Source organism: Nerophis ophidion, linkage group LG14 (assembly GCF_033978795.1).
Source record: "Nerophis ophidion isolate RoL-2023_Sa linkage group LG14, RoL_Noph_v1.0, whole genome shotgun sequence".
NCBI classification, from domain to species: Eukaryota; Metazoa; Chordata; class Actinopteri; order Syngnathiformes; family Syngnathidae; genus Nerophis; species Nerophis ophidion.
In genome coordinates this window covers 3,666,409-3,677,905 of record NC_084624.1, presented here as the reverse complement: position 1 = coordinate 3,677,905, position 11,497 = coordinate 3,666,409, and the positions used below count along the sequence as shown (strand labels likewise).

The 11,497-nt window shown below is 42.7% G+C and overlaps 1 protein-coding gene across 3 annotated transcripts; it reads right to left on the bottom strand.

Moving 5' to 3' along the window:
• Window positions 1-366: 366 nt before the first annotated feature.
• Window positions 367-10,295, bottom strand: slc25a24l (solute carrier family 25 member 24, like). 3 transcript variants are annotated; one of them, XR_009809517.1, is made up of 11 exons: window positions 10,108-10,295; window positions 9,896-10,022; window positions 9,477-9,564; window positions 9,055-9,166; window positions 6,428-6,586; window positions 6,220-6,357; window positions 5,930-6,040; window positions 4,387-4,554; window positions 4,189-4,327; window positions 1,359-4,112; window positions 379-1,295 (listed from the first exon to the last, which is right to left on the bottom strand). XR_009809517.1 is itself a non-coding variant. In XM_061919640.1 (10 exons), exons 1-10 carry the CDS (start codon window positions 10,228-10,230, stop codon window positions 3,925-3,927), a joined length of 1,347 nt encoding a protein of 448 aa, XP_061775624.1. In that variant the 5' UTR covers window positions 10,231-10,295; the 3' UTR covers window positions 367-3,924. The 3 variants fall into 3 exon arrangements, 2 of the variants coding, with proteins under 2 accessions (XP_061775624.1, XP_061775623.1); XM_061919640.1 differs by having other exon boundaries at window positions 367-4,112; window positions 10,114-10,295; XM_061919639.1 differs by having other exon boundaries at window positions 379-4,112.
• Window positions 10,296-11,497: the final 1,202 nt, after the last annotated feature.

Genomic DNA, 11,497 nt, shown 5'->3' with positions numbered 1-11,497 from the left:
ACAGCAGCGAGAGTCCAGTCCAAAGCGGATCCAACACAGCAGCGAGAATCCAGTCCAAAGCTGATCCAACACAGCAGTGAGAGTCCCGTCCAGAGCGGAGCCAGAAGGAAACCATCCCAATCGGAGGCGGATCAGCATCGAATCATCCAAAAGAGGGCACTTTAAGTACCCGGACGGTATAGCTCGGTTGATAGACTGGCCGTGCCAGCAACTTGAGGGTTCCAGGTTCGATCCCCGCTTCTGCCATCCTAGTTACTGCCGTTGTGTCCTTGGGCAAGGCACTTTACCCAGCTGCTCCCAGTGCCACCCACACAGGTTTAAATGTAAATTAGATAATGGGTTTCACAATGTAAAGTGCTTTGAGTCACAAGAGAAAAGCGCTATATAAATATGATTCACTTCACTTCACTACTTCTGTGTGTAGGATAGGATAGGTCTTTATTGTCATTGCACAAGTACAACAAAACTTTGTTTTCAGCACAAACCTGTTCAAGATTAGACAAACAATACGTTTTCATAACATGGTCACTACGGCCTACTTTGTCTTGTTATATTCTTATTTTACTGTTATATTTTTATTCCCATTGTTGCTTTTTAGTTTTTATTCTTATTGTAATATTTCTGTATTTTGTTTCCATTTAAACCCCCATTATTTACTTTTTACTTTTATTTAAATTGATCTCAACTCTGTACACTGCTGCTGGAATTTTAATTTTCCTGAAGGAACTCTCCTGAAGGAATCAATAAAGTACTATCTATTTATATATCCATCTAACAAACAGTGTACAGGGTTACAGAACAAGAACGCTGATGGGCCGCCATAAGGCGCACCCCGTAAAAGATGGGAAAAAGGTAAACGCTGGGCAAGGATGAGTAAAAAAATACAATCCAGACTGAGCTCCTAAAGGGGCCCAGTCTGGAGTGGGGAAAACAAACCTCCATAGCAAAGGACATATACGTACTACAACATGCATCTCGAGATATCTAGCAACAGACGGAAGGTAGTTCAAGGTCATGATGGTAGGCCGCAGCTCTCAGGCGCTGACCATCCATTCATCACCCTTATGCGATTTGCGTCGAGGGCGTTGGGTTGGGGGGGGATGGGTGTGTATGTGTGGCATATATTTTTGTGGATGTGTGTGTGTGTGTGTAAGCCCGTACTGTGTCTCTGTTCCGCGGCCTTGATGTATTGCAGTCGCTAGTCCAAAGTCAACAACAACAGGTGTGTGTCCATGAGAGACAAGAAGGGAGTTTGTTGTGTCTTCGCTGCGCTGTCCTTCAGGAGAGTCTCGAAGCTAGGGAAACAATCCAAGTTAGAATTATTTTTTATGCGGGTGAAAATAAAATTTGCTTCTCACTCTAAATTGTCTATGACTGGTCCTCAAAACTGCGGGGTCGACAGTGCGATGTATTCCACAGTTCTTCCCACATCCTCCAATCATTTGTGGTAGCTTTGGGGTACTTTGAAGACTGCCAGCAACTTCCAATTTGTGGACAAACCAGAGCAATGCTTACTCTAATCAGCAGATGTCCTGTTGTCATAATTCCGAATATGTGGATATCTTCACGTCCTCGACAGAAAATGGTCGCCCACCTTCTTCTCCCAAGAGTCCGTCCTGTGTCCAGCAACAACCGCTTCGTCAAGACAGCAGGTTTCCCCAAACCCAAGATCTTGTCAATTTTGTTGAGGCCAGTTAAATAGTTCCAATGTTTAGATTTGGAGGGCAGTGCAAAAAGAGGCAACAAGAAAGTTAAGGAGAAACAGTGCTTTCTGGTGCTAAAGGTGCAGTATTGCTAGCTGCTGTCCCTGACGTACTAGTATCAGCATCATTGCTACAACTACATGCAGGAGCAGGACTAGACTTTGTAAATGCTCTGAAAAATGGATGCATTACAGAGCATTAACTTTCTCTTTGTGAGCTGCTGGAAGCTGGAGCAGAAAATAAGTAAGCTTGAACAACAACAGAAAAAACCCGCTGTGATTACAAAAACAACAACAGTACAGGACTACAGCCTGGGGCGGGGCTTTACGTAGGGGTCTGTCAGACCCAGGTCACTTGTCTTCAGTTTGTCACATGCAGTGGACGTGGGCACTCATCTGGGCACAACATTCATTCACTCCAATGTATGTGTGTTGCCCACTTGCTTGTAAATTGATGAAAACGGCAGTGTTTTTGTTTTTAGGTGTCTTGGTCATATCAACTGAAACTTAGAGTTTGTTTATTACAAAATGTAGATTGAAACATTAAAGGTTGACTATGTAGAATTACAAGAAAAACTACAGAAAAAGAATTCCAGCAGTCAATTGCCAGACCGTTGCTAAGTAAAACGGGCCGTTGCTAGGGACTCTGCTCTGAACAGAGGACAGCAGAGGAGGACTGCTAAGCAGGATATATACCTTATGTTTCATTTTTATCCTCATTAACAGCATCATAAATGACTTGTAGCTTGTTACAGGGACAGTGGAGGCTCTCTGCCTTCCAAACCACTGCTGCTCAGAGCCTCCGCTGTCACTGCTCTCGTCAGGTTGTAAAAAAAAAAAAGGAACTCCGTAGCACCGAAAGTCTGCGACGATAAGCGTGTTTATGACAGATAAGACAACACAAATACACCCATCCTAACAAGTATATGATAAATGTATAGACAACTTTTCCTTTTCTTTTACTTTCATACTGCAACAGTGATTGGATGTTTACTGAGGGCTGAGGGGTGTGTGCGGGTGTGTGTCTGCTGCGCAGCCTGTGGAATGTGGAATACACGCACAGCGGAGGGAAAGTTGAGAGGGAAGCCGACACTACTATATCGTGTGTGTCCCTTTTTCGGCGGATTTTTCCGCTAGTACAGATAATTTTGTCAACTTATGATGTAGTAATTTTGTGAGTTTATTAAAATTTGCTCTCTCAAATTTTGATTTGAGGGGGCAAGACATTTATTTAAGGGGGCTTTGCCCCCTCTTACCCCTGCGTAGAGCCGGCCATGATGAGAATACGATGAAACGGCACACCACTGACTGTAATGCACGTTTATGAGTGATGAGATGAAAAAAAAATGACCCCACACAGTGGAGAGCTCTTGTCTTTAGTCCATGGAAATATCTGGAGCTATTTACACTAAATACATGTATTTTATACACTTAAACACCTAATGACACCCGAACACCTAAACCAGGGGTAGGGAACCTATGGCTCTAGAGCCAGATGTGGCTCTTTTGATGACTGCATCTGGCTCTCTGATAAATCTTACCTGACATTGCTTAACACGATAAGTAATGAATAATTCCGCAAGTAATCACAGTGTCAAAAATAAAGTTCAAAATATAAAACATTCTCATGCATTTTAATCCATCCATCCGTTTCTATCGCAGCTGTTCAAGATGTTGCATTAATGGTCAAAAGTATTTGATTTATTATTGGTTAGTTTCAGAATAAAAATGTTAATAAAATGAATAAGAGATGCACACATTTAGTTGTTGTAATCAGGGAAAGTCCAAATAAAAGAGGAGGCATGGGACGACACTGTACAAGAGTACAGGTCTACGCGTTTCTCCTCATTGAGCTAAACTGAATCCTGTCTCTGTTTAATTCCTTGCTTCTTGTCTGTTTAATATGTCATCAGTGTTTGAACCTGACAGTTGTATTCAGGGTTAACAATATTATACGGCTCTCACGGAAATACATTTTAAAATATTTAGCTTTCATGGCTCTCTCAGCCATAAAGGTTCCCGACCCCTGACCTAAACTAAGACTATACTTAAACAATTACATAAACACTCTGCAACAACATTTCTATTAAAAAAAACAACAACTATGAGTGCTTCTGGTACAGTTGCATAAGTTTGAAAGTTTAAATCAGATCATCCAATGCGGCTGATCTGAGTGAGCACCCATTCATTTACTTCCCTAGAAAAACATAAACCGCCAAATCTCAGCTTTCTGCCAAGGAAAAAGCATCTTCAAAAGTTTTTGTCAAGGTGAAATTAATCAAGGCGCAAGGAACAGCCCTGACGAAGCTGGCTCCCATTCCGTTGTAGTATCCCCTCAGTCCGTGGCTGTGATAAATCCCCAGAAGGCCTTGCAGTATGTTTGCATTGGCATGTGACTGTGAGGAAAATGCTGGGAAAAAAACAAAAAAACAAGCTAGTGGTGATAGTGTCTGAAAATGTCCGAAGTCTAAAGTGGACGCTCGTACCTTTTGCTTGCTGCTGCGTTCTTATGACCGCCAAAGGGTAACTGGACATTTGCCCACTGGCAAAGGCCACAAAACTGAAGAAGAACAGCCTGGAATCGCTGCAGTAGGCTGGATCGCTCCGGGCCCAGTTCATGATAGACTGCCGGTGACATAAACAAATATAAATAACTATCTTCCTATGTTGGATGTCGGTCTCACCTGATGGACGGCACACTCCACGCCTGCGTAAGGGATCATGCAGAGGATGCTGGGTTTGAAGCCCCTGTAAAACGAGGTCAAGGACTCGTCCTTGTAGATGGAGCGGGCGCACGCCATCACACCATGATAGGTGCCCACTCGCTGCAGGTTGAGTCTCACTTTCAACACCTGTTGGTCAAATTTTTATAAACACAAGCAATTTCAATATTCTCAGACATTGAGAGTGAATGCTGCAAAACTTTCAAATTTATGTAAGCAATGAATGGAGGAGTTGAAGTATCTCGGGGTCTTGTTCACGAGTGAGGGAAAGATGGAGAAGGAAATCAGCCGGAGAATCGGAGCAGCTGGGGCAGTATTGCAGTCTCTCTGTTGGGACGAAACGAGCGCTGAGCCAGAAGGCAAAGCTCTCGGTCTACCCAGCTATCTACTTTCCTACTCTCACCTATGGTCATGAAATGTGGGTCATGACCGAAAGAGCAAGATCGCGGATACAAGTGGCCGAAATGAGTTTTCTCAAAAGTGTGGCTGGCATCTCCCTAAGAGATAGGGTGAGAAGTTCACTAACCCGAGAGAGACTCGGAGTAGAGCCGCTGCTCCTTGGCCTGGGAAGAAACCAGCATAGGTGGTTCGGGCATCTCGGGCGAATGCCTCACGAGCGTCTCCCGACTTAAACAAGTTGAAAAGCTTATTGGGGTGTTACCATTTAGTGGTCAATTGTACGGAATATGTACTGAACTGTCCAATCTACTAATAAAAGTATCAATCAATCAATCAAAGGTCCTCGTCGCTCGTCCCACTGGGAGGAGACCCTGCGGCAGGCCAAGGACCAGATGGGGGGATTTACATCTCCTCTCTGGCCTGGGAACGCTTCGGGATCCCCCAGGAGGAAGTTGCTAATGTTGCTCTGGAAAGGGAAGTCTGGGGGTCTCTGCTGGAGATGTTGTCCCCGCAACCCGATTCCGGATAAGCGGTTGGAGATGGATGGATGGATGGATGAATGGAGGATTTATTGCATAGCAGGATACAGATAGACAGACAACATTCACACACTAGGGTCAATTTAGTGTTGCCAATCAACCTATCCCCAGGTGCATGTCTTTGGAGGTGGGAGGGGCCTATCCCCAGGTGCATGTCTTTGGAGGTGGGAGGGGCCTATCCCCAGGTGCATGTCTTTGGAGGTGGGAGGAAGCCGGAGTACCCGGAGGGAACCCACGCAGCCATAGGGAGAACATGCAAACTCCACAAAGAAAGATCCCGAGCCTGGGATTGAACCCAGGACTACTTCGGACCTTCTTATTGTGAGGCAGATGCATTAAGTGGCGACTTGTCCAGGGTGTACATCGCCTTCCACCCGAATGTGGCTGAGATAGGCTACAGCGATCCCCAGCGACCCCAAAAGGGACAAGCGGTAGAAAATGGATGGATGGAGGATATCATAGCAGTCCTTGGATACAAAGCAAGTATGACGCCGTTGTCTTTGATCTTTTTGCAGAAAATGTCTAACCTACCAGCTTGAACCTGACGTAAACATGGACTGTGATACCTCCAAAGGGTAGAAGACCGCGTGAGCCACAACACCAGACACACAACCCAAGCCAAAACGCTGCTGGACACTCAGATTCTTCTGACTTCTGTCCTGCATGGACACCTTCATCTGGTCCCAGAAAAAAAAAGCTCATTAGAATCCGGAGATATGTGATCAGAATCAGATTCAGAATCAGCTTTATTGACCATGTATGTTTTGACAGACAAGGAATTTGACATGGTAGACTATGCTCTCTTTGTTTTCATGAAGTAATGATAGAATAGGACTGGTGTGGGGTGATGAGGCACCTGGGCGTATATGAAACACTGAAGTGTGGACTGCGGCGTCCCCTTCAGCACATTGACGGCGTTGCCTTGCCACATGGAACGAAGGCCGCCTGACCGAATCTCCTGGAAGCCTCGAGAGAATGCTTTGGATCCATAAAACTACAAAATACAACAAAATGTTTGGTCAAGTTTGATGTCCCGGATCAAAGAACTCTATGAGGTCTCTCACCTGCAGTTGGGTCTTGAGGCGGTCGATGGGAGCTGTGGCGGTTCGGGATACAGCATCAGCCAATCCCGCGCCAAGAACAAACTTTCTCCACGCACCAACGCCGGAATTCTCCTCGGGAAACTCGATGGCCAAAGCTCGGCTCTCGCCAACGTCGAAGACCTGCACGCCAACAAGCTCATTAGGTGGATGCTGACCATTGAGCGGTAAAAGCAACAACATTGCACGACTCTGTGTCTCGTTCCTGACAGGTGTGATATTGTTTTTTCTAGTGAAAAAGCTTATAAATATTGGAACTTTAAGACTTTTTTGTGTCTTAAAGTGCTTACTAAACATGCAGTCAGAATCTGCTGACGTGGTCACAGCCACCCAAAGGCTTTTGTTAATACGGGGGTGTCCAATCCAATATATGTATAAAAAATATCAATCAATCAATGTTTACTTATATAGCCCTAAATCACTAGTGTCTCAAAGGGCTGCACAAACCACTACCACATCCTCGGTAGGCCCACATAAGGGCAAGGAAAACTCACACCCAGTGGGACGTCGGTGACAATGATGACTATGAGAACCTTGGAGAGGAGGAAAGCAATGGATGTCGAGTGGGTCTAACATGATACTGTGAAAGTTCAATCCATAATGGATCCAACACAGTCGCAAGAGTCCAGTCCAAAGCGGATCCAACACAGCAGTGAGAGTCCCGTTCACAGCGGAGCCAGCAGGAAAACATCCCAAGCGGAGGCGGTACAGCATAGTCATTCACATTGACATCCCACTTGGTTGTGAGTTTTTCCTTGCCGTTATGTGGGCTCTGAACCGAGGATGTCTTTGTGGCTTGTGCAGCCCTCATAGGCACTTGTGATTTAGGACTATATACATAAACAATGATTGATTGATTGATTGATTGATTTTCCAGGCATGGAAGAAAGACAGTGTGAAGGACAGTGCTGAGAAGAAGTGGATGATATTTATTGAATTAAATCAATAAATGATCAAACACATCACCCAGCATGGAGTTAAATTGGCGAGACAATTGGAGTGTATCAATTCTCGTCTACACTATATTGAAGCAGAATGAGTGTAATGCTTGTCACGCCCATGAGATGATGTTTCGTTTTTGTCATGTTTGGTTACTTTTTGGACACTTGTTTCCCGCTTTTGCACTTCCTTATTTCTCTAATCTCCATAGCAACTTATTAGTTTCCACCTTGTCTTCAAGTCACGCTCCTGTCCTCAGTTCTCACACCTGTTGATGATTATCATAGCTATTATTTAAGCCACAGTTGCCAGGTAGTCAGCCTGGCAACTTCATATTCCTCAACTGCTTCATGCCATGCTATGCTGTTTATTATTTCTGTCAGTGCCACGTACATTTTTGTTATTCATGCCACAGTGCAAGTGTTTGTTTCATGTTTATAGTTTGTAGCCTTTGTGCTATCCATCCATCCATCCATTTTCTTTCGGGGCCGAGGGGGGCGCTGGCGCCTATCTCAGCTACAATCGGGCGGAAGGCAGGGTACACCCTGGACAAATCGCCACCTCATCGCAGGGTCAACACAGATAGACAGACAACATTCACACTCACATTCACACACTAGGGACCATTTAGTGTTGCCAATTAACCTATCCCCAGGTGCATGTCTTTGGAAGTGGGAGGAAGCCGGAGTACCCGGAGGGAACCCACGCATTCACGGGGAGAACATGCAAACTCCACACAGAAAGATCCCGAGCCTGGATTTGAACCCAGGACTGCAGGAACTTCGTATTGTGAGGCAGACGCACTAACCCCTCTGCCACCGTGAAGCCCTGCCTTTGTGCTAGTATTTTGTTTTTTCATTAGTCAAGTTTGTTCTCCGCCATTGTGCGCGCCATTTGTTTCCCCTTTTGTTAGTTATAGCACCAATTTTCCTTTGCGTCGAAGAAACAATCCAAGTCATAGTCCTAGTTTTGACAATGCTAGTCAAAAATTTTAAAGTAATATCCAAACGGTGGACATGTTATCCATGAAAATATGGAGAAGCTGCTGATAGTGTGTTTGACAAGGAAACCGCTGGAAGGAGATTACGTCGATTTTTAGAAGTCCACTCTCCAAGGTAAATGTTGAACATTATTATTACTTCATTAAAACTTACCGTGGTTGTTTGTACTATATTATATTGTATTGGATTTCATACAATATTTTTTTACCTAAAATGTTTTAAAGGCATGTATTTAAGAGCGGGTCAATTAGATTGCAATAGTTTTCCAATTAATTTTAAGGGTATTCGTTGATTTGAGATACAAGTGTTTTAAGTCAAGTCAAGTCAAGGCAAGCATTATTGTGATTTGGTTGTTACGAAAAATGAGACAGCGATTTAGCAATTTTGCTAGTTAGTAACTCCGTCACTAAAACAGTTAAGCTCATAAGTTGAGGTACTACTGCATATCCACCTCTCAGGTGGACATGTTTCAGCTTTTATTCACTGTTTTTGGGTGTTAAATCACCAAAATGATTCCCGAGCGTGGCCACTGCTGCTGCTCACTGCTCCCCTCACCTCCCAGGGGGTGCAACAAGGGGATGGGTCACATGCAGAGGGTAAACTTCACCACACCAAGTGTGTGTGTGACTATCAGTGGCACTTTAACTTTACCAGACTGTGTTTCCACGAAGACACCAACTCCCCGATGCTGTCCACAGGCTTGAAGATGACATGCTGCAAGAATTCGTCCCAATCCACCGTCATCGAATTGTCTGTGTCCATCCTGTTTTTTTTTTTTAAAGAAAGACAAATGTTACGTGCAATCGTCCTCGCCTTGTTTTATCACCCAATTGATGACATATGTCAGCTAAAAGTGGTCAACATATACTTTAAAGTTAACTTTTGGAACAAAGTTTGCCTACACTATAGTGTATAGTTATTAGTATTTGCATTGCGTCTGCATACAAAGAATGATGTGAGGTTGAATAATAATGATTCATTCTGTTATTCATACTATATTTAGTGGCCTTTTACACATTTGGTGAATGTAATACTAACAAAATACGCCGTTATGAGGTGCAAAAAAATCTTACATTTGTATTACTTTTTTGGCATTGGCCTTTGAAATGAGCACTCCTAACTCCTTAAACAAACATATGATGTCCTCCTGGTCAATCACTCCTAATCAGAAAAGAGACGCACAAAAATTATTGTATGCAACGCACCAGACAATGAATATGACAACAAACTCAGGTACACCTGCACCATCAAATGAGATGTGACACCTGAACTGTGTCAATTCATCCAGCTTGTAAAAACTACATTAGTCACCAGTTGATGATGTCTATTGTTGCGGTTGCAGTCTGGTTGAATTTTTGACGCAGCTTTTGATGGGCTCTCATTGGAAGTGCAGGTATATTTGTGGCCCATGAGTATATTTTACACAGTGAAAATAGTATTTTATTTAACGGCGGCATGTCGTGGCAACGGACGCATTCTCATTTCCACTTACCGCACTGGTTCTTGTCCAGGTGATTAAAGTAAATTTTCCAGTTCTTCTCTCTGTCTGTCATGTAGCTGAGAAACTCATCATAGTCCAGCACACCATTTTTGTCATTGTCATAGGAATCAATTACATTCTAGGAGAAAGAGAGAGCGAGAGAGCGAGAGAAAGATAAATCTTGATGGAGGCCTGCAGAACAATGCCACCATCCATCATCCTACCTGCACCTTGGCATCTGCCGCCACGATGCCATGCTTGCTCATTTCTCTGTGGAGCTCTGCAAGCGAGATGAACCCATCTTTGTTCTGGTCCAATTTGAGGAATAAACCGCGGAACTGATCCATTTGGGCCGATTACTGCACTGCAGACCTGCTCCGGTGCTGACTCACTGCTAGTGGACCATCACCGCCGAAACAGCAGCATCCTTAACAGCAGCAGCACCGCGTGTGGAGGGGAGGAAACTGTATTGCCCTCTGGAGACAGCAGGTGGCGCTGTAATTGCACCATGGTTTCTCGTCTGATGCAAACTTCAGTTTTCATACTGTAAATGGGAATGAAACATATACATATATTTATAGTGCTCTCTTATACCCCAAAGGGAATAAGATGGATAAAAATGGATGGATGGATGGAATACGATACATAATTTGTGCACTAGTACACTATGGCTTAAATTGCCAGCGGTGATATAATAGAATAGAATTGGTGGGATTAAATAAATGATCTTCTTTCCACTCCCTTCCAGGCAAAACTGGACCAGAATGCTTAATGTTTACATAATGTACATTACCTTTTGCATTATATTAGTTTATATCATTACGTGTTGTCTACCTTTTACTTTTTTTCATGTCATTGCCTGAAATTAATGGAATAAATGAAAAAAAAAATTTAATAAAATATTCTTTATTGTCATCAATAATGAGAGCATGACAAAAATACAGGTGACACTCCGTTAGGTGCAGTTGAAATACAATAGAGAAAATAAATGCCACGTTAAAAATACATAGATATCAAAAAACAGGCAAGGCAAGGCAACTTTATTTAAATAGCACATTTACAACAATTTTTAAATTGAACCAAAGTGCTTTACAGGTTAAAAACCTAGAGCAAAAAACACAAAAACAAAAACAAACAAAGAACATAAACAATGAATGAGCTAAACAAGATAGTGCAAAAACAATACGGTAAAAGGAGTCGAATAAAAAAATAATAATGATAATGAAAATCAATTCTAAAATAAAAATGATAATAATAGAAGTGCGACAAATTGAAAAAAATAAAAATAATAAAAATAAGAAACATAAGCAGCAGAGATAAAGTGAAAAACAGAGTAAGATATATAGATTAATCAATGGCCTTTTTTTAATGTCATTGCCTGGAATAATTGAAGAAATGAAAAAAAAGAATATAATAGAATAGAATAGAATAGAATAGAATAGAATAGAATATTATTTATTGTCATCAAACATGAGAGCATGGCAAAAATACAGGCGGCACTCCGTTAGGTGCAGTTGAAATACAATAGAGACAATAAATGCCACGTTAAAAATACATAAATACCAGAAACATTGGCAGGGCAACTTTATTTAAATAGCACATTTACAACAATTT

What these genes read in the sequence shown, in the direction of transcription:
- slc25a24l (XM_061919639.1), bottom strand. Translation starts at nt 10,230, where the DNA reads ATGGATCAGTTCCGCGGTTTATTCCTCAAATTGGACCAGAACAAAGAT. An exon ending in CCTGGACAAGAACCAGTGCG is followed by an intron (nt 9,565 to 9,895) that starts GTAAGTGGAAAT and finishes TTTTCTGATTAG; the next exon opens with GAGTGATTGACCAGGAGGAC. An exon ending in TGGAGTGTGCCGTCCATCAG is followed by an intron (nt 4,328 to 4,386) that starts GTGAGACCGACA and finishes TGTCACCGGCAG; the next exon opens with TCTATCATGAACTGGGCCCG.